Consider the following 24,966-nt stretch of genomic DNA (forward strand, 5'->3'; position numbering starts at 1 on the left):
TAAATATGAAAAGAAAGAGAATGTAATAAAACAATGATTAATATGAAAAGAAAGAGAATTTTATCAAACAATGATAAATATGAAAAGAAAGAGAATTTCATAAAACAATGATAAATATGAAAAGAAAGAAATTATATAAAACAATGATTAATATGAAAAGAAAGAGAATTCTATAAAACAATGATAAATATGAAAAGAAAGAGAATTCTATAAAACAGTGATAAATATGAAAAGAAAGAGAATGTAATAAAACAATGATAAATATGAAAAGAAAGAGAATTCCATAAAACAATGATTAATATGAAAAGAAAGAGAATTCTATAAAACAATGTTAAATATGAAAAGAAAGAGAATTTTATCAAACAATGATAAATATGAAAAGAAAGAGAATTCCATAAAACAAGGATAAATATGAAAAGAAAGAGAATGTCATAAAATAATGATAAATATGAAAAGAAAGAGAATGTAATAAAACAATGATAAATATGAAAAGAAAGAGAATAAGTTTCATGTTAACATCAGCACCATGATCAACTAGGAATTGGACAATTTCTATCGACATCTTTTTGATGGCAATACTAAGAGGGCATTCATCAATATTGAGAGAAATTCATAAAACAATGATAAATATGAAAAGAAATGTCATAAAACAATGATAAATATGAAAAGAAAGAGAATTCTATAAAACAATGATTAATATGAAAAGAAAGACAATTATATAAAACAATGATAAATATGAAAAGAAAGACAATTATATAAAACAATGATAAATATGAAAAGAAAGAGAATTTTATCAAACAATGATTAATATGAAAAGAAAGAGAATTCTATAAAACAATGATTAATATGAAAAGAAAGAGAATTTCATAAAACAATGATTAATATGAAAAGAAATAGAATGTAATAAAACAATGATAAATATGAAAAGAAAGAGAATTTTATCAAACAATGATAAATATGAAAAGAAAGAGAATTTCATAAAACAATGATAAATATGAAAAGAAAGACAATTATATAAAACAATGATAAATATGAAAAGAAAGACAATTATATAAAACAATGATAAATATGAAAAGAAAGAGAATTCTATAAAACAATGATAAATATGAAAAGAAATAGAATTCGATACAACAATGCTAAATATGAAAAGAAAGAGAATTCCATAAAACAAGGATAAATATGAAAAGAAAGAGAATGTCATAAAATAATGATAAATATGAAAAGAAAGAGAATAAGTTTCATGTTAACATCAGCACCATGATCAACTAGGAATTGGACAATTTCTATCGACATCTTTTTGATGGCAATGCTAAGAGGGCATTCATCAATATTGAGAGAAATTCATAAAACAATGATAAATATGAAAAGAAAGAGAATGTCATAAAACAATGATTAATATGAAAAGAAAGAGAATGTAATAAAACAATGATAAATATGAAAAGAAAGAGAATGTAATAAAACAATGATAAATATGAAAAGAAAGAGAATTTTATCAAACAATGATAAATATGAAAAGAAAGAGAATTCCATAACACATTGATAAATATGAAAAGAAAGAGAATGTAATAAAACAATGATAAATATGAAAAGAAAGAGAATTTTATCAAACAATGTTAAATATGAAAAGAAAGAGAATTCCATAACACATTGATAAATATGAAAAGAAAGAGAATTCCATAAAACAAGGATAAATATGAAAAGAAAGAGAATGTCATAAAATAATGATAAATATGAAAAGAAAGAGAATTCTATAAAACAATGATTAATATGAAAAGAAAGAGAATTCTATAAAACAATGATAAATATGAAAAGAAAGAGAATTCCATAACACATTGATAAATATGAAAAGAAAGAGAATTCCATAAAACAAGGATAAATATGAAAAGAAAGAGAATGTCATAAAATAATGATAAATATGAAAAGAAAGAGAATAAGTTTCATGTTAACATCAGCACCATGATCAACTAGGAATTGGACAATTTCTATCGACATCTTTTTGATGGCAATGCTAAGAGGGCATTCATCAATATTGAGAGAAATTCATAAAACAATGATAAATATGAAAAGAAAGAGAATTCTATAAAACAATGATTAATATGAAAAGAAAGAGAATTCTATAAAACAATGATAAATATGAAAAGAAAGAGAATTCCATAACACATTGATAAATATGAAAAGAAAGAGAATTCCATAAAACAAGGATAAATATGAAAAGAAAGAGAATGTCATAAAATAATGATAAATATGAAAAGAAAGAGAATAAGTTTCATGTTAACATCAGCACCATGATCAACTAGGAATTGGACAATTTCTATCGACATCTTTTTGATGGCAATACTAAGAGGGCATTCATCAATATTGAGAGAAATTCATAAAACAATGATAAATATGAAAAGAAAGAGAATTTCATAAAACAATGATTAATATGAAAAGAAAGAGAATTTCATAAAACAATGATAAATATGAAAAGAAATAGAATTCGATACAACAATGCTAAATATGAAAAGAAAGAGAATTTCATAAAACAATGCTAAATATGAAAAGAAAGAGAATTTCATAAAACAATGATTAATATGAAAAGAAAGAGAATTCTATAAAACAATGATAAATATGACAAGAAAGAGAATTCCATAAAACAATGATAAATATGAAAAGAAAGAGAATTCCATAAAACAAGGATAAATATGAAAAGAAAGAGAATGTCATAAAATAATGATAAATATGAAAAGAAATAGAATTCGATACAACAATGCTAAATATGAAAAGAAAGAGAATTTTATCAAACAATGATAAATATGAAAAGAAAGAGAATTCCATAAAACAATGATTAATATGAAAAGAAAGAGAATGTCATAAAATAATGATAAATATGAAAAGAAAGAGAATAAGTTTCATGTTAACATCAGCACCATGATCAACTAGGAATTGGACAATTTCTATCGACATCTTTTTGATGGCAATGCTAAGAGGGCATTCATCAATATTGAGAGAAATTCATAAAACAATGATAAATATGAAAAGAAAGAGAATGTAATAAAACAATGATAAATATGAAAAGAAAGAGAATGTAATAAAACAATGTTAAATATGAAAAGAAAGAGAATTCCATAACACATTGATAAATATGAAAAGAAAGAGAATGTAATAAAACAATGATAAATATGAAAAGAAAGAGAATTCTATAAAACAATGATAAATATGAAAAGAAAGAGAATTCCATAACACATTGATAAATATGAAAAGAAAGAGAATTCCATAAAACAAGGATAAATATGAAAAGAAAGAGAATGTCATAAAATAATGATAAATATGAAAAGAAAGAGAATAAGTTTCATGTTAACATCAGCACCATGATCAACTAGGAATTGGACAATTTCTATCGACATCTTTTTGATGGCAATGCTAAGAGGGCATTCATCAATATTGAGAGAAATTCATAAAACAATGATAAATATGAAAAGAAAGAGAATTCTATAAAACAATGATTAATATGAAAAGAAAGAGAATTCTATAAAACAATGATAAATATGAAAAGAAAGAGAATTCCATAACACATTGATAAATATGAAAAGAAAGAGAATTCCATAAAACAAGGATAAATATGAAAAGAAAGAGAATGTCATAAAATAATGATAAATATGAAAAGAAAGAGAATAAGTTTCATGTTAACATCAGCACCATGATCAACTAGGAATTGGACAATTTCTATCGACATCTTTTTGATGGCAATACTAAGAGGGCATTCATCAATATTGAGAGAAATTCATAAAACAATGATAAATATGAAAAGAAAGAGAATTTCATAAAACAATGATTAATATGAAAAGAAAGAGAATTTCATAAAACAATGATAAATATGAAAAGAAATAGAATTCGATACAACAATGCTAAATATGAAAAGAAAGAGAATTTCATAAAACAATGCTAAATATGAAAAGAAAGAGAATTTCATAAAACAATGATTAATATGAAAAGAAAGAGAATTCTATAAAACAATGATAAATATGACAAGAAAGAGAATTCCATAACACATTGATAAATATGAAAAGAAAGAGAATTCCATAAAACAAGGATAAATATGAAAAGAAAGAGAATGTCATAAAATAATGATAAATATGAAAAGAAAGAGAATAAGTTTCATGTTAACATCAGCACCATGATCAACTAGGAATTGGACAATTTCTATCGACATCTTTTTGATGGCAATGCTAAGAGGGCATTCATCAATATTGAGAGAAATTCATAAAACAATGATAAATATGAAAAGAAAGAGAATGTCATAAAACAATGATAAATATGAAAAGAAAGAGAATTCCATAAAACAATGATAAATATGAAAAGAAAGAGAATGTCATAAAACAATGATAAATATGAAAAGAAAGAGAATGTTATAAAACAAGGATAAATATGAAAAGAAAGACAATTCTATAAAACAATGCTAAATATGAAAAGAAAGAGAATTTCATAAAACAATGATTAATATGAAAAGAAAGAGAATTCCATAAAACAATGATAAATATGAAAAGAAAGAGAATGTAATAAAACAATGTTAAATATGAAAAGAAAGAGAATTCTATAAAACAGTGATAAATATGAAAAGAAAGAGAATTCCATAAAACAATGATAAATATGAAAAGAAAGAGAATGTAATAAAACAATGATAAATATGAAAAGAAAGGCAATTATATAAAACAATGATAAATATGAAAAGAAAGACAATTATATAAAACAATGATAAATATGAAAAGAAAGGCAATTATATAAAACAATGTTAAATATGAAAAGAAAGAGAATTTTATCAAACAATGATAAATATGAAAAGAAAGAGAATTCCATAAAACAATGATTAATATGAAAAGAAAGAGAATGTCATAAAATAATGATAAATATGAAAAGAAAGAGAATAAGTTTCATGTTAACATCAGCACCATGATCAACTAGGAATTGGACAATTTCTATCGACATCTTTTTGATGGCAATGCTAAGAGGGCATTCATCAATATTGAGAGAAATTCATAAAACAATGATAAATATGAAAAGAAAGAGAATTCCATAAAACAAGGATAAATATGAAAAGAAAGAGAATTCTATAAAACAGTGATAAATATGAAAAGAAAGAGAATAAGTTTCATGTTAACATCAGCACCATGATCAACTAGGAATTGGACAATTTCTATCGACATCTTTTTGATGGCAATGCTAAGAGGGCATTCATCAATATTGAGAGAAATTCATAAAACAATGATTAATATGAAAAGAAAGAGAATTCCATAAAACAATGTTAAATATGAAAAGAAGGAGAATGTAATAAAACAATGATAAATATGAAAAGAAAGAGAATTTTATCAAACAATGATAAATATGAAAAGAAAGAGAATTCTATAAAACAATGATAAATATGAAAAGAAAGGCAATTATATAAAACAATGTTAAATATGAAAAGAAAGAGAATTTTATCAAACAATGATAAATATGAAAAGAAAGAGAATTCCATAAAACAATGATTAATATGAAAAGAAAGAGAATGTCATAAAATAATGATAAATATGAAAAGAAAGAGAATAAGTTTCATGTTAACATCAGCACCATGATCAACTAGGAATTGGACAATTTCTATCGACATCTTTTTGATGGCAATGCTAAGAGGGCATTCATCAATATTGAGAGAAATTCATAAAACAATGATAAATATGAAAAGAAAGAGAATGTAATAAAACAATGATAAATATGAAAAGAAAGAGAATGTAATAAAACAATGTTAAATATGAAAAGAAAGAGAATGTAATAAAACAATGATAAATATGAAAAGAAAGAGAATTTCATAAAACAATGATTAATATGAAAAGAAAGAGAATTTCATAAAACAATGATTAATATGAAAAGAAAGAGAATTTCATAAAACAATGATAAATATGAAAAGAAATAGAATTCGATACAACAATGCTAAATATGAAAAGAAAGAGAATTTCATAAAACAATGCTAAATATGAAAAGAAAGAGAATTTCATAAAACAATGATTAATATGAAAAGAAAGAGAATTCTATAAAACAATGATAAATATGAAAAGAAAGAGAATTCCATAAAACAAGGATAAATATGAAAAGAAAGAGAATGTCATAAAATAATGATAAATATGAAAAGAAAGAGAATAAGTTTCATGTTAACATCAGCACCATGATCAACTAGGAATTGGACAATTTCTATCGACATCTTTTTGATGGCAATTTTAAGAGAGCATTCATCAATATTGAGAGAAATTCATAAAACAATGATAAATATGAAAAGAAATAGAATTCGATACAACAATGCTAAATATGAAAAGAAAGAGAATTTCATAAAACAATGCTAAATATGAAAAGAAAGAGAATTTCATAAAACAATGATTAATATGAAAAGAAAGAGAATTCTATAAAACAATGATAAATATGAAAAGAAAGAGAATTCCATAAAACAAGGATAAATATGAAAAGAAAGAGAATGTCATAAAATAATGATAAATATGAAAAGAAAGAGAATAAGTTTCATGTTAACATCAGCACCATGATCAACTAGGAATTGGACAATTTCTATCGACATCTTTTTGATGGCAATTTTAAGAGAGCATTCATCAATATTGAGAGAAATTCATAAAACAATGATTAATATGAAAAGAAAGAGAATTTCATAAAACAATGCTAAATATGAAAAGAAAGAGAATGTCATAAAACAATGATAAATATGAAAAGAAAGAGAATTCTATAAAACAATGATAAATATGAAAAGAAAGAGAATGTAATAAAACAATGATAAATATGAAAAGAAAGAGAATTCTATAAAACAATGATAAATATGAAAAGAAAGAGAATGTAATAAAACAATGATAAATATGAAAAGAAAGAGAATGTAATAAAACAATGATAAATATGAAAAGAAAAAGAATTCCATAAAACAGTGATAAATATGAAAAGAAAGAGAATTCTATAAAACAGTGATAAATATGAAAAGAAAGAGAATAAGTTTCATGTTAACATCAGCACCATGATCAACTAGGAATTGGACAATTTCTATCGACATCTTTTTGATGGCAATACTAAGAGGGCATTCATCAATATTGAGAGAAATTCATAAAACAATGATAAATATGAAAAGAAAGAGAATGTCATAAAACAATGATAAATATGAAAAGAAAGAGAATGTAATAAAACAATGATAAATATGAAAAGAAAGAGAATTCCATAAAACAATGATAAATATGAAAAGAAAGAGAATTCCATAAAACAATGATAAATATGAAAAGAAAGAGAATAAGTTTCATGTTAACATCAGCACCATGATCAACTAGGAATTGGACAATTTCTATCGACATCTTTTTGATGGCAATACTAAGAGGGCATTCATCAATATTGAGAGAAATTCATAAAACAATGATGAATATGAAAAGAAAGAGAATGTCATAAAACAATGATTAATATGAAAAGAAAGAGAATGTAATAAAACAATGATAAATATGAAAAGAAAGAGAATGTAATAAAACAATGATAAATATGAAAAGAAAGAGAATTCCATAAAACAATGATAAATATGAAAAGAAAGAGAATGTAATAAAACAATGATAAATATGAAAAGAAAGAGAATTCTATCAAACATTGATAAATATGAAAAGAAAGAGAATGTAATAAAACAATGATAAATATGAAAAGAAATAGAATGTAATAAAACAATGATAAATATGAAAAGAAAGAGAATTCCATAAAACAATGATAAATATGAAAAGAAAGAGAATTTCATAAAACAATGCTAAATATGAAAAGAAAGAGAATTTTATCAAACAATGATTAATATGAAAAGAAAGAGAATTCTATAAAACAGTGATAAATATGAAAAGAAAGAGAATAAGTTTCATGTTAACATCAGCACCATGATCAACTAGGAATTGGACAATTTCTATCGACATCTTTTTGATGGCAATGCTAAGAGGGCATTCATCAATATTGAGAGAAATTCATAAAACAATGATTAATATGAAAAGAAAGAGAATTCCATAAAACAATGTTAAATATGAAAAGAAGGAGAATGTAATAAAACAATGATAAATATGAAAAGAAAGAGAATTTTATCAAACAATGATAAATATGAAAAGAAAGAGAATTCTATAAAACATTGATAAATATGAAAAGAAAGAGAATGTAATAGAACAATGATAAATATGAAAAGAAGGAGAATGTAATAAAACAATGATAAATATGAAAAGAAAGAGAATTTTATCAAACAATGATAAATATGAAAAGAAAAAGAATTCTATAAAACATTGATAAATATGAAAAGAAAGAGAATTTTATCAAACAATGATAAATATGAAAAGAAAAAGAATTCTATAAAACATTGATAAATATGAAAAGAAAGAGAATGTAATAGAACAATGATTAATATGAAAAGAAAGAGAATTTCATAAAACAATGATAAATATGAAAAGAAAGAGAATTCTATAAAACAATGCTAAATATGAAAAGAAAGAGAATTTCATAAAACAATGATTAATATGAAAAGAAAGAGAATTTCATAAAACAATGATTAATATGAAAAGAAAGAGAATTTCATAAAACAATGATAAATATGAAAAGAAAGAGAATTCTATAAAACAATGCTAAATATGAAAAGAAAGAGAATGTCATAAAACAATGATAAATATGAAAAGAAAGAGAATTCTATAAAACAATGATAAATATGAAAAGAAAGAGAATGTAATAAAACAATGATAAATATGAAAAGAAAGAGAATTCCATAAAACAATGATAAATATGAAAAGAAAGAGAATGTAATAAAACAATGATAAATATGAAAAGAAAGAGAATTCTATAAAACAATGATAAATATGAAAAGAAAGAGAATGTAATAAAACAATGATAAATATGAAAAGAAAGAGAATGTAATAAAACAATGATAAATATGAAAAGAAAGAGAATTCCATAAAACAGTGATAAATATGAAAAGAAAGAGAATTCTATAAAACAGTGATAAATATGAAAAGAAAGAGAATAAGTTTCATGTTAACATCAGCACCATGATCAACTAGGAATTGGACAATTTCTATCGACATCTTTTTGATGGCAATACTAAGAGGGCATTCATCAATATTGAGAGAAATTCATAAAACAATGATAAATATGAAAAGAAAGAGAATGTCATAAAACAATGATAAATATGAAAAGAAAGAGAATTCTATAAAACAATGATAAATATGAAAAGAAAGAGAATGTAATAAAACAATGATAAATATGAAAAGAAAGAGAATTCCATAAAACAATGATAAATATGAAAAGAAAGAGAATTCTATAAAACAGTGATAAATATGAAAAGAAAGAGAATAAGTTTCATGTTAACATCAGCACCATGATCAACTAGGAATTGGACAATTTCTATCGACATCTTTTTGATGGCAATACTAAGAGGGCATTCATCAATATTGAGAGAAATTCATAAAACAATGATAAATATGAAAAGAAAGAGAATGTCATAAAACAATGATTAATATGAAAAGAAAGAGAATGTAATAAAACAATGATAAATATGAAAAGAAAGAGAATGTAATAAAACAATGATAAATATGAAAAGAAAGAGAATTCCATAAAACAATGATAAATATGAAAAGAAAGAGAATGTAATAAAACAATGATAAATATGAAAAGAAAGAGAATTCTATCAAACATTGATAAATATGAAAAGAAAGAGAATTCTATAAAACAATGATAAATATGAAAAGAAATAGAATGTAATAAAACAATGATAAATATGAAAAGAAAGAGAATTCCATAAAACAATGATAAATATGAAAAGAAAGAGAATTTCATAAAACAATGCTAAATATGAAAAGAAAGAGAATTTTATCAAACAATGATTAATATGAAAAGAAAGAGAATTCTATAAAACAGTGATAAATATGAAAAGAAAGAGAATAAGTTTCATGTTAACATCAGCACCATGATCAACTAGGAATTGGACAATTTCTATCGACATCTTTTTGATGGCAATGCTAAGAGGGCATTCATCAATATTGAGAGAAATTCATAAAACAATGATTAATATGAAAAGAAAGAGAATTCCATAAAAAATGTTAAATATGAAAGAAGGAGAATGTAATAAAACAATGATAAATATGAAAAGAAAGAGAATTTTATCAAACAATGATAAATATGAAAAGAAAGAGAATTCTATAAAACATTGATAAATATGAAAAGAAAGAGAATGTAATAGAACAATGATAAATATGAAAAGAAGGAGAATGTAATAAAACAATGATAAATATGAAAAGAAAGAGAATTTTATCAAACAATGATAAATATGAAAAGAAAAAGAATTCTATAAAACATTGATAAATATGAAAAGAAAGAGAATTTTATCAAACAATGATAAATATGAAAAGAAAAAGAATTCTATAAAACATTGATAAATATGAAAAGAAAGAGAATGTAATAGAACAATGATAAATATGAAAGGAAAGAGAATTCTATCAAACATTGATAAATATGAAAAGAAAGAGAATGTAATAAAACAATGATAAATATGAAATAAAAGAGAATGTAATAAAACAATGATTAATATGAAAAGAAAGAGAATTTTATCAAACAATGTTAAATATGAAAAGAAAGAGAATTCCATAACACATTGATAAATATGAAAAGAAAGAGAATTCCATAAAACAAGGATAAATATGAAAAGAAAGAGAATGTCATAAAATAATGATAAATATGAAAAGAAAGAGAATAAGTTTCATGTTAACATCAGCACCATGATCAACTAGGAATTGGACAATTTCTATCGACATCTTTTTGATGGCAATGCTAAGAGGGCATTCATCAATATCGAGAGAAATTCATAAAACAATGATAAATATGAAAAGAAAGAGATTATAAGTTTTGTTGATATCAGCCCCATTAGAAATCAAACACGAAGCAACGCTATAATTACAAAAATACATGCTTTCTGCTATTGAATCAGGAGTTTGACGCAAATTTGATATAAGGTACTCAGCAATATCATAGTTTCTATAACCCAATGCTGTATTAATCATGTTATCAAAAGATTTACCATCTTCTATCATTTGCATAAAAATGTTTTCATTTCCACCTTGAACAGCATATTCTTCGGAGTATTTAGTGTATTTAGCTCCTAAATTTTTCAAGTAATTGAAACACAATTCTGATCCATATTTAATTGCACATTCGAGTGGAGTGATATTTTTAATCTCCTGATTAATATCACAGTCAAGTGATGTGATATCATTAATCTCCTGATTAATATCAAGATTTGGGAATTTACTTTTAAGATCATTAACTTTATCCCATGCAATATATAGGGTGTCCAAAGGTGCGTTTAGCACAGCGCTCTATATGAGACTATTAAAGGAGATATATGCTGATTATAAATATATAATAAAAAATATGAATATATGTATATGATGAGTATGTTGTATTTTGGCGCCATGCCGGGATATAAAATGAATTTTGAGACAAGAGGCGGTTTCGCGGGAAATTTTGGCGGGATTTTTTTCATTTTTTTAATGAATCATAAAGAAAACATCCTCGCTCTTGCAAAAAAATGCAAAGACTGTAAAAAAATCTACGAGACATTGGTAAAATGCTTCGGTATGGATGCTCCTAGCTATTCCACTGTAACGTATCATGTTAGGATGTATCACTTCATGAACAAAAAGGCGCCCATCATAAAAATTGACAAAAAATCGCCGGATCAAAGAAAAATCAAAGCAATTCTTCAAGCGCTAGATGAAGACCCAAGAGCATCACTCAGAAGGATAGAGGAGATGACAAAGATACCACGTACAACAGTCAGTTATTATCTGCACAATTATTTGAACTACAAACTAGCGTATACACGTTGGGTTCCGCACAACCTTAATTCAGTTCAAAAAAAATCTAGAGTCCAATCTTCGAAAGATCTCCTCTCTATATTGGGTGCGTATCAATCCAAGAAGTTTTGCTTTTTAGTAACAGGAGACGAGTCTTGGTTTCAATATGCAACAGAAGCCAAAATCATGTGGATCCCAAAGGATGAAAATCCGCAAACATTCCCGAAGAAAAAAATTGACACACCAATGATGATGTTGTCGGTTTTTTGGGGCGTGAATGGCATCATCGCAATTGATATTCTTCAAAAACCTAATACGATGAATGCTCAGTATCTAATTGACAATGTTCTTACTCAAATTATCAATTCTGATGAGTTTTGAGAAATCCAAACAACAAAAACAAAAGTTTGCAATTCATTTTGATAATTCAAGAGTTCACAAAAGTCATAAGGTAATGAATTACTTGTTGGAAAACAATGTCAAAGTTGTTCCAAACCCAATTTATTCACCTGATATTGCACCCTCTGACTTTTATTTATTCGGCATGCTAAAAAAGAGAGCTGAAGGACGCGAATTCGCGAGTCCAGATGATCTTGAAAATTTTGTAAGAGAGCAATTTGAGCAATTTTCTCATGATGATTTAAAGCGTGTCTTTGAAGCCTGGATCGATCGCTGCGAACGCGTGATTGAATCCAATGGTGATTATATTTAAATAAACTTTATATATATGTAACTTGTTTATTTCTATTCGCAGTATTCAGGTTTGTGCTAAACACACCTTTGGACACCCTATAGTATAAAGTGTAATGCATGAAAAATAGCGTGACTTCATTTTTGACAGTTTACAAATGTAAAGTGTTGCATCCTTAAAAACTTGGAAATATATACATTCATGAATTATCTTGTATATTAATTGAAAATCCATAAAACCCTAACAATATTTTTTCTTAAAAAAACTATAAAAATATAAATAAAATTAATCGTTAAATAAAAATATTTGATATTAGAATTTTATTGGAAAAATAAAAAACTTAATATTTTAAAGAAATACTTAAATACTTGAATGTTTTAACTTTTACATTATCATATAGACTCTCAAATTATTGATTGGAAACGGTTTGAGGGTTATCAATTTAAAAAAATTGTGAGTTTTTTAGATTTTTGGCAATGTTAAACGGTTAATTTTTTCTCAAAAAAATTATTTCGAATTTCCGAAATTTTTAGCCATTTTGGCTGAGAACTATGGTCTGCGAGGTACATAGATAGAATCAGTACCTCGCAGACTATAGTTCTCTATATGGCGCCGAAAATTTTTGGTGAAATGCGACGACGTTTCACCAAAAATTTTTCGGCGCCATAGGAAGAATTGGAGGGTGTGAGATACTATTACATGCTATAGTACTCACACCCTCCAATTCTTAGCCAAAATGGCTAAAAATTGGGTGCAATTTTTTACATTGCACCCAATTTTTAGCCATCTTGGCTGAGAACTATGGTCTGCGAGGTACATAGATAGAATCAGTACCTCGCAGACTATAGTTCTCTATATGGCGCCGAAAATTTTTGGTGAAATGTCGTCGCATTTCACCAAAAATTTTCGGCGCCATAGGAAGAATTGGAGGGTGTGAGATACTATTACATGCTATAGTACTCACACCCTCCAACTCCCAATCAAAATCGCATAAAATTTGCTACTTATCTTCAGATTACCTCCCATTATAAAATATATCATTGCTATCTCATCGTCCTATACTTCCACCCTATTGTATTTAAAAATATAAAATTTTTTGATAATATATTTTTATATCTTGAATTTTCAAACAATATATTCACAGATAATATAATGGGAAATCTATCTCAACCTAGCCTTAAAGTACCAAACTCCTGCTTGCATTCTCACTCACAAATATTAAACATCCATCTCCAAAAAACTAAATTCTTCACAATTTTTTTTAAAATTGAGAACATAAAAAACGTATGCATTCAATAATTTAAGATACTAACAAATATTACAAACTTCAAAATATCAGATATTAACGTTTTTCAATTAAAAAAATATCATTTTGCTTTTCAATTCGAACATAAATCTTAAATATTTTTAATTAATATCTGATTTACAGCATTATTATACATTTATAAATCTGACAAATAAATGACAAAACCATCATAAATAGTGTCACTTTTTGTCAAAGGTGAAGTCACGCTATTTTTCATGCACAACACCCTATAGTATAAAGGAGATTTTGTTGAATATAAATTCAGAATTTCTACTTCTTTCATTTTGGGTTCGAAGTTTTCGAATTTGAAACCTTGATAATGTAAAAGAGTCGCTAATTTATTGTTTTGCGGTTTATAAATGTATGAAAATGCGTTTAATATCTTTTGATAAAGTTCTGAAAATAATTTGATTTCTTTAACACGAATTTGTGAAAAAATATCTATGATATAAAGTGACATTTGGATAGGTATTTTGTGGGTTGTTATTAATTCGATAATTTGTGAAGATATTTGTATAATATTATTGCAATTGACGCCCCAAATAATTTTTGATGCTTGATCTGGGTATTCGAATACATTAATTGGCTTAATGTCACTGTAATTGCCCAAATTTTCATTTTTTGGTTGCTCTGAACTCGACATGTTTTGTAAAAATTTTGACTAGCCAAAACTCACCTCACTTCACTGAAATAAATAAATATAAAAAAGTTTACAGAGGTAGGGCAACGATAGGTCAAAAAGGCTTCTCTGATAGATTTCCTTGCCTTTTGGATATGCTATAATATATAGCCTAGCATGATAGGATATGATGTCAAAAGTTAGAACATAACTTAGGATCTTGAGAAAAATGAAAAACAAAAATTACATAAAAAACGAAAAATTTTATCTAATTTGTTTTTTTGGACCGAATAAGTAATTTTATTGAATTTCAATACGACACATAGATTTTATTATTAGTAATAAATATAATGGTTTACTATTAACAAGTATAGATCCGTATTTTTCCCAAGTGAGCGGGGTATCTCCAATCCCAGCCCTATCGTCCTCCCAGTGTCAGTTTTCAATATAAAATCCAAATTTTTTTTGAAAATAAAAATTTCGAGAAATTTTTCTAATTTTTTTTCTTTAATTTCAATAATTCAAAATAAATTTGGGAGTAAAAAGACACTATTTAATGAAATTCATATGAGTGAATGTAGATAAATACTCTCAAAACATACAATTTATCTATTTTTTCTTTATATTATCAACTAATTAGTGATAATTTTTTTGAATCAGATTTTTTTTTCATTAAAAACATAACATATAACACAACAATGATGCACACATACGTATCTACACATCAAAATATAAAGCTTGTTTTGGTCTGGGCATCCCAACCCAAAATTCTTAAAAAATTGAATAAAATTGAATACTTGGGGCTGGGATACCCATCCCAAAACCGAATTGAATTTTTTGAATTAAAGAATATATTTATGTATTTATAATATACATATGATGTCTATAAAAAATACTAAATTCTAAAAAAAATTCAATTTATTCAAAACGTATACTAAGTGATCACTTCATTAGTAGGATCAGCAATCCTACTAAATGGTGAGAACGCCACTAACTCAAAAGGGAGTCCTTGGAGCTCTTGATCTCTTGTCAGTAGAGTTCATAATGAGGCATGGCATCTACTGATTAGAGATCAGAGCAATCCTACCTTACCTTCAGGAGCTACAAAGCTCCTAATCGTTACGAGAGGGAGCCTTGGAGCTCCTGAAGCTCATCAGCAGAGGCTATTTACCATTTGGGCCTCTTCTGATGAAAGATGCGAAACACGTCTACGAACCAGGAGCTTCAAAGCTTCTAATCCTTACTAAAGGGAGCTTTGGAGCTCCTGAGTCTCCATCAACAGAGTCCCAGATGGTAAATGTCCTTTGCTGATGAAAGATGCGAAACACATCTACGAACCAGGAGCTCCAAAGCTCCTAATCCTTACGAAAGGGAGCTTTGGAGCTCCTGAAACTCCTTTTACTATAAAATAGGACAGTTTTCTTCTGAGGTTCTCATCAAATCTAAGACTTCAGAAGAAAGCTGTCCTATCAATGTATACTTACACTCTCATGGACTACAAGTGTACAATTTTAAGGCAGAGATTATCCGAGGCCTCTCATCAAATGAGGGACCTCGGATAATCTCTACCTTAAGTAGTCAAATAACTTTTCTCACTATTTAGGAACAAAAGAACAAGAGTTGGAGTACTTTAAGGCAAGATTCTTCCGAAATCTCTCATCGAATGAGAGAATTCGGAAGGACCTTGCCAAATCCTTGAACGCCAATATCCTTGGAACTGAGCTAGAACCAGGGAGAAGTAGCATACTATAGAGCACGATGGTAATCTCGGAAATGCTTATATCGCCTCAAGCACAATATTTAAGAAGTCTAACTCATATATACAAGAAGTCAGGCTGAATAGATATTGTGCATATGGTTTGCAGAACTCTCATGATATTTCAAATTCATGTTATCCCAAAAAGGTGACACTTTGGGTGTATCGTCCATCCCAGGGATGCAAAAATCACATCACCTTGGATCTATAATTAACAAGGAACCTAAACTAATGAAAATTTGATTTCAAATATTGTATATGATTATCATAGATTACCAAAATATATTGCTGTTTATGAGGATATAATATTGATTATTAGTAAATCGTATAAATTTAATAAATATACCATGAATATTGAATGAATTTCTTGATTCATAGGGGTAAAACGCGCTTTTATATGATTTAGACAGAGAATTTATGAGATGTAAATAACACAATAAAGGTTATATTGAATATTTTCTAAAAATAAATCGAAATTATAAAAAACAATACATTTATTCATTGAAACTACTTGGACAAATATGAAACAAGCATTCAGGCAATACTTTTGAGACTTCAACGCATCTGATAATTTTTATATAACTTCACCTCTTATGCTTAGAGTGGAGGTATTGAGATCGTATAAGTATAGATGAGCTCACATTCAGATATGATGTGTGAACTTCTGTTTTCACTGCAATTTTGAATCAGAATAAACTCAAAACAAGAATAAAATGATATATTCACTCTCTAAATGTGTTCGAGATTTAAAGTTGTATGAATAAAACGATTCATCTTTCGAAGTCTCTCATTAAATGGGAGACTTCGAAAGATGAATGTATTCATGTAGATGAAATACTATATATGACCATGTGTGATACTAAAGATATCAAAATGTTCATTTTTAAGTGCAATAGAAGGGTTATCTCTCATAAAATCTCAATTTAAGGAAGATTTAGAAAGAACTCCTTTCCTAAGTAGATAGTGTGTGGTTTCTGTCTTTTGGTTGATCAGGAACTATGAAATTAAGTCGGACAGAAAGAAGTTCTTTCCAAAACAGACTCCAAATGAGTTGTTCGAAAAGAACTTCCTTCTGTATATGGATAATTGTAGTTACCCGCACTGAAGTATGTGATTGTGATGATGGAGTTCTCGATAAATCTAAAATCGGATTAAGATTAATTGAAAACTCAAGTAATTCTTTGAAATCTTGTGTTGTCTGGCACTATAATAGCCAAAGAATGAGAATATTATGTTGAATGATGAGTACGTGTGCTCGGCATTCGCCGAGCGAATTGAGTTTAACGTACTATGAAAAGTGACAAATTTGGGCTTTTTTTCCTAGGGTTATGATCTCTTCCTTTATGCTCAATACGACAGAAATGAAAGAATGAATTTGTACTCCCTAATTGATTACTACAATCTGTATCTATCTTTAACATAGAATTAGCTGCATTGTGATTTATACTCCAGAATTATTCAATTTAAGATCAACCTCGTAAATTTTAATCATATTGCACCAATACTCCTACGTTGAGATAAGAACATGATTATACATACCAAAGCCCCATATTAAAAATCAAAATTTAGCACCTCCATTATGCAACCACATTATTCGTCGCAAATAAGTATATTTACGCATATTATGATGCATATTCACACAACTCGTATACATGAAAAGTTATTAAAATCAGACAAAATTATTGCAATAAGGAAAAAAAAACAACTTTATTATATATGTTAGTAATGAATTACAAATATTTCTACAAAGAATGCTCAATACTTCATATAATCTTCGAATATTTCTTATTACAAGTTAATACATTTTGACTCGAACATGATAAACAAAAACTGACACGCTGATTACTACATTTATGAAAATATAGTACGTTTCCATTCATCTGTTTACGTGTTTTTGTTGGAAAAAAATTATTTTTTTTTTCTTTCATGAAATAAGAATTTTGCTGCGAAAGCAATATCTCTAACAATAATTAATACATTACGTCAACTCTGGAATGAGTATTTATCAAATATGATATCAAAATCAAAAATTAGTTGTTTTTTATGAGTAAAAACGATGTAAATTGATTATTTGACTAATTATCAAATACTTTGATTTTCCAAATTTTTTTCGAAATTGATTTTTTCATGTGAAAATTCAAATTGTTTAATTTCATTTTTGAAATTTTGAATTTTTTTGGAATTTTGAGTTGATCAATTCAGCAGAATTGATAATGCTATTGCTTTAGGGCATACCACAAGGTGATGAATAAAAGGTGAACATTAACAAATTATTTTAAATCACAAATATCATCCTCATCAACTTTAATTCTAAAAAGAACTGTACTGAATTATGAAAATGCATGATTTACATTATTAAAATCTTTGAATGAAAATAGTACAAGATAAGTTTTTATTCATTTTTAATTAGATTTAAACGAAAAACTACTCCATATTAAAATTTAAGTCGAGAAATCGTATTTTGTTCTTATTTGTTAGCATTTTGTAGACATTCTAATCTTGAATTAATTTGTTACATGATATTATTAACAAATTTAACTGAAAAAATATGTTAATATGGAATAAACCATGATTATATAAGCTATCAATGCTATATATACATATGTAAAAGATTCATATTAACTCAATTAACAAAAATGATAGATTTTCATAAAGGTTCAATCTAGGTTCGTCCGAAAATTTTGATTTTTATATAGAAGACATAGTTTCATATACATAATTAAATTTTCAAACAAATTTGATCATACCATTTATTAAGCAGGATAGTATATTAATTACTATCGGGTCATTATTGATTTTGTAATTTAATCGTCGTCGTTATCGATTTTGTAATTTAATCGTTATCGTCTTTTTCTAAACGTGCATTTTTTGCTTTCGGAGCTATTGAACATACATTGGCCCTTACCAGCAATTGAAAACTATTTTTCATTATCAACAATTACATTACTCCGAGTTATTCATCAATCAATGAAAATCGATATATAGTCCATACTTCAATTTACAATATTGGCAAGTCCAATTTCACTTGGCATATTTAACTCATATAGAAAAACCAGTTGGAATCGCAAAATTATCTTTAATTCCATACATAAGAAAAAAAAATTATAAAGTTCTTCAATAATAGCAAACTAATAGTTTAAATAGATTTACAAGTATCGCCCATCTACTTTTGATATAATTCACATATTAAATGTAGAAAACTGGTTTAAAATAAATATTTCAAAAGTTCGAAAACGATTTATGAAAAAATAACGTGATGACATTTACTAAATTTGCTCTGTATTAAAGTATCGATGATAGAAAGAGCATATTTTGTAAATATTTCAAAAATATTTAAAAGTCGGAGAAATTGTATTGTAATGTACTATAATTATGTTACAAATCCGATTCAATACTAATCCTTCGCTATTGAAGTTGTTTTGAGAAGGATATTCTCTAAATTCTTGATAAATCTTTAAAATCTAGAGTAATTGTTTTGTAAACTTAACAAAACTAAAATGTATACCAATAGATTGGCATTTTCTACGTTTTCAAAGTGAGAGAGTGTAAATTCTTTTTTTTATCCTATTAAGGTTTTTAAAAAATTTAATTAACTTAATTTATATGATCTGAAATATATGACAAGTTAATATGGAGAATTCTTTCAACCCAATTTCAATTTATTGAATTTTCTATTCGAATTCAAAAATTTTCCCAAGAAGAAAAAATAATTAGGAAATTTAATATGTTAATACATAAAATATTTTATTTATTCAAAGAATTCAATTTTCTATTGGATCAAAAAACTTGTGTTAAAGTTCGTATTTTAAGATAACTATACTTTTAGAAGCTGTTTTTATTTTTTTCACCGGGATTTTATTAATTTAATTCTTTCAAAATTTGAATCTTATTGTATATCACCGGACTATGATCATAATAGAGTTGCAATCTCTAATTATAGCCACATTAGTACTCGTGGGTCGATATATCATGGGAGATACAAAATTATTTGAATTTTCTTTTATTTTTTTAAAAAATATTAAAAAAAGTAAATAAATAACTAACAACACAGCATCACTTTTCGTAAAATGCTTTAATCCTAGTCCTTTTTCCCCTTAATTTTTCAATCTCTCCCAGGTTGAAATTTATTCCGGGAATTTTTAAAGATGCTTGGTCAACATAAAATTTCATTAAATCTTCCACAGGAGTCATAAACTCTGAACATTTGAAGCGAGCATGAACTGCATCATTCAAATTTTTAAGAAGATTTTTGTTCGAAAAGTGATTCAATACGGCGATTACATGAATACAAGGTAATCCGTATAATTCGATGTGCTTACATGTGCATGAATATTGTGAATCTGACATAATTTTTACGCAATATGTATAGCGACCAAAAGTTGCATAATATAATTCTTGAATTGGATCATATAATACCGAGCTAAACATATCTGAATGTTTCAAAGTTTCATTTAGATTTTTGATAATATTATCTGATTTAAAATCACCTGTTAAAACATTTTTAACAAGATTGAATTCATGTTCAATGAGACGGATAATTAGTTCGGCGGGTTCATATGTATCCCATTTATCTTTAATTTCGGCATTAAGGGATTCAATAAGAGATGTTGTGAGTATGCCAGCGGTGTAGTCAGCGAATCCTTCAAATGGGTTAATACTATCTAAGTACTTAAAGAGATCCTGATTATTTTCGCGGTTTGGATATTCCTCTTGTAAACGAGTTTCTAACTTTTTAATCAAGTCAATTCGTTTTTGAGGATGGTCTGCGTAAGCGACTTCAACAATTTCGGAATAGACATTGATGTATTCCCTTTTTGTTGCAAAATGACGTAAGCAAAATTTATGATCGCAAGAAAAGCCTGATTCTCTAACAGCAGCTATAATTGCCGGACCTTGATCGGAATAAATATTCTTGAATCTGCTTGGTGGAATAAAAGATTTCAATTTAGTGAGCATATCCTTAATTGTTATCGTATTTTCACTAACAGACCATGCAAATGCAATAGGGATAAGTCTATTATTTGGTGCAGGTGTACCAATAATGAGTAAGTTTCCTTTTTTAATACAAAATAAAAACGTTCCATCAATTTGAATTATTCCGCAAAAAGCTTGTGTTTGCATGTAAAAATGAGTTATTGGAGGAATTACAATAAATGAATAAATTTGAAAGTCTTTTGAATTTTCAGGTAATTCATCACCTTTCTTAAATGTATGCAATTCAATTTCATTGTTAACTTCTTTAACTAAAATCATTTCGCAGAATCCTTGTTCGATTTTGTTTATGATTGAAAAAATTGTTGAGAAATAATTGTAAGATTGAATTCTATCCCCTTTTGTGGTTCCTTTAAGTTTATTTACTATATTATGGAACATCGTATAAGTTGCATTGGGAATATTCAATTCTTTTGCAAAAATTTCTTTGCATTGAGGAACATTATCAGAATTTGCTAATTCATAGACTTTTTTTCCTGCTTGCAACTTAAGAATTTTTGGTATATTGTTACTCGGCTTGCATTGCTTTGCTCTATGCTCGTGTTTAATTACTGGAATGAAGAAAAGTTGACCATTTTCATGAGTCTTTACAAGCTCCATGCAAAATTGGCAGTTAGGACAACGAAACTTTTTTCCTTGCTCAAAATTTAATGGATAAAAAGAATTATATGAATCTTTTGCAATAAATATAGCAGCTTCTGTAGGATCTGTAAATTTTAATTTGCTATATCTTTCCTTGAGAATTGGAATTGGGGATTTTCAGGTATTTCCATTCTATATTTCAATTTTTTACGGAATTCAATTCATTTTGAATTAAATCAGCATATCAGCTCCATCTCCTTTTTCTTCATCAACAATAGCTTGGATGGATACTGATATAGTTTGATTCTCTTCCACTATTGTCGGTTCGCTTTCCGACATGAGATAAAATTGAAGGTTTAACGTACTTTTGATACTCTGAGTTAAAAAAAGATTTTCTTAACATAATTTGATTTATTGGTCCTTAAAAAATTCTGATTCAAAATTGAATTGAATCGAACGAGTTTTCCTTTTGAGTCATTTCAAATATTCATGAGAAAGAAAAAAATTCTAGCAATTTCAAATATTTTTGATTTGATTGAATTCAAAAGTGTCACAAATATTCAATGAGAAAGAGAAAAGAGATCGAATATGTTGTTTCTGAGCGAATAGTCAAGCAATATTTCGTTAAGTACAAAGATCAGCATCCGGAAAAAAATAAATGGGTATATCAAAATGAGATTCCGCAAGAAATATTTGAAAAATATCTAGAAACGAAGAAAACAGAAAATATTGATGAAATGTTACGCTGTACTCGAATTGTTCATGTTGTTGATCAAGATAAAAAAGAATTTTATCTTGAATTTTCAAAAAAAAATCAAATTCATCACATATTAAACAAGAATCTAGATGAAGAACATCAAAAGGCTTATATAGATTATCTTGAAAGTTTACTCAAACTTGAAATAAAAAATAAAAATTAAATTAAATTAACCCTCGTTAGGATATCGTTGCAAATAAAGATCTGTTTCTCAGAAAGATCCTGATTTTCTGATAAATATTCTGTTGTAACTTCTACAAGGTTTAAGATATGAAAAACATTTTTGAATATTTCATCGCTATCAAATCTGCGGAAACATCTGGAATATAATTTCAAATATTTGTGAAGATTTGAATTCTCAATTGCATAATTAATTAAAAATTCATGTGAATTTAAAAAATCGGTAGATGAAATTTGCATGGGTATAAGAGGAAGTACACAATAATACCCCTGAACTACATACTCTGTAAATGAATAGTGAGGAGAAAGACTTCGCAGAATTTCAAGTGTTTTTATGAATTCTAAAGCCATCTCAGATGTTATATCGACTGCTTTATAAAATAAAACTATAAATTTGAGAAGATAAACAAAATCTTCGTTATTTATAATTGAATTCACGTCATTAAAAAAGTTGAAATAATTTGATATTAGTATATCCGAACATGGAAGAGCAGTTGCATATCCTGGGTAATATTTTAATAATTTTGTAAAGAAATTTGCAATTGCATAAGTTGAATATTGATTTTCGTACTCAATAATACTAGAAAAAATTTCTTTCTTGAGTAAAACTGCGTTTTGGAAGAATTCAACGTCAAGAATATTGTTTTTAATCAAAGCAATAAATGTATCGATGATATAGAGAGAATTGTCACTGCTGCTTATGAAACGTAATATCTCATCATATTGATCGGAAAATGTTGATAAATAAAGGTATTGTATGTTATCTAAAGCTTTAAAATGAATTAATTTTAATGAAAAAATGAAAAAAAAATCTGGTTAATATAATGCGATAAATATTCGAATAAATTTTCCAGTAGTATCAAATCTATTTGAAAGATATTCGAAGAAGTGATATTTTGAATTGTGAATTTTAATATTGTTTCATTTTGTGTAGATTGCTCGATAATGAAATGTATCAAAAGATTCATTGAATATGAGTCAATGGAAAAGCTTAAATCCTTAGGGATATCCAAAATAAATCTTAATAAAGAAGATTCGTCTTGAAAATTAGCTTCCGAAAGTTCTATTTCAGTCGGAGCTGGAAGATTCCGATCATTTATGAATCTCGAAACGACAGAAAATTTGTATTGTTTATATTTCATTATTCGAAATGATAAACTTCAAAATCTAAAATTTATTTAACAATAGGATGTTTAACACTAATTTTTTAAGGACTTCGACTTTAGCATCACATAAATATGTTATTTTCTATATTAAAACGTAATTTTGGTGGTCTTAGAATAGAAAAATATGCAATATTCGTGGAGATAATGAGGGTTCTTAAACATGTTCTTAAAAATAAATAAAATAATACAAATCTTTATTCAATCTTTTGATATTGTTGGTCCTCTCTTTGTGAAAATACTTAACTTCAAAGAGTATTATGTTTTACCTAGTGAGGACCTTAAGTTTGCAAAAACATAATAAAAGTAAAATAAAAAAGATCTGATTTATCACAAAACTTTGAGTATTATAGGATTTAATATATTTTCTTAGTAGATTATATGATTTAGTTTCTTAAAATCTAAAGTATTTCTTGAGGAAAATATAAATTGAAATTCAAAAAGTAAAAAAAATGTAAACGAATCAAATTTTAAATGGACCAAATGTTGATTTTTCATTCGTTTTCTCATTATCGAAAAAAATTTGGAAAGCTAAGAAGTCAATAACAAGTTATATAATACAACAAAACCCACATCGGATATGTTTTCATCAAATAGTCTCCTAGATTTGTTATGAAATTAAAATATCATGATATTTTAAGGGCTTTTGATTTCAATATTAGAATTATTCAGTTATATCGTGCTAATATCAATTGCTTTATACAATTAATCGTTTACAAGCTGCAAAAATCGAACAATAATTTGACTTTGTAAAAAAAGTGCGTCATTTTTATTCGTTATACTTACAAAATGTAAACATTACGAGAAACATTTACATTTGTAAATGTAACAAGTAAAGTTGTATCGCATAATTTGACTTTGTAAAAAAAGTGCGTCATTTTTATTCGTTATACTTACAAAATGTAAACATTACGAGAAACATTTACATTTGTAAATGTAACAAGTAAATACATCAGATTTAAATTGTAAATGTAGTTTATCTCTCTCATCTCCTTTTTAAAAGGTATTACATACATACGAACGCATGGGTCACTCAATAATTAGCGTGATAATAATTGAGGATAGACTGTAATCGTA

The 24,966-nt window shown here is 26.5% G+C and overlaps 1 protein-coding gene and 1 pseudogene across 2 annotated transcripts, besides 5 other annotated features; one reads left to right on the forward strand and one right to left on the reverse strand.

The window, feature by feature from the left end:
* Nucleotides 1–11,330: 11,330 nt before the first annotated feature.
* Nucleotides 11,331–12,635: a mobile genetic element.
* Nucleotides 11,427–12,555, forward strand: TVAGG3_0497720 (annotated as a pseudogene). The gene has a single exon. A coding segment is annotated over exon 1 (1,129 nt).
* A 2,193-nt stretch (nucleotides 12,636–14,828) lies between the features above and the next one.
* Nucleotides 14,829–16,425: a mobile genetic element.
* A 1,031-nt stretch (nucleotides 16,426–17,456) lies between these two features.
* Nucleotides 17,457–17,504: a mobile genetic element.
* Nucleotides 17,505–18,997: 1,493 nt separating this feature from the next.
* Nucleotides 18,998–19,215: a mobile genetic element.
* Nucleotides 19,216–20,194: 979 nt separating this feature from the next.
* Nucleotides 20,195–22,318: a mobile genetic element.
* Nucleotides 20,535–21,588, reverse strand: TVAGG3_0497780 (MULE transposase domain-containing protein; the record flags this gene model as incomplete). Its single annotated transcript, XM_051236465.1, has 1 exon — nucleotides 20,535–21,588. A coding segment is annotated over one exon (1,054 nt), but the record flags the coding sequence as incomplete, so codon positions are not given.
* Nucleotides 22,319–24,966: the final 2,648 nt, after the last annotated feature.

This window comes from Trichomonas vaginalis, chromosome II, assembly GCF_026262505.1.
Source record: "Trichomonas vaginalis G3 chromosome II, whole genome shotgun sequence".
Lineage (NCBI taxonomy): Eukaryota > Parabasalia > Trichomonadida > Trichomonadidae > Trichomonas > Trichomonas vaginalis.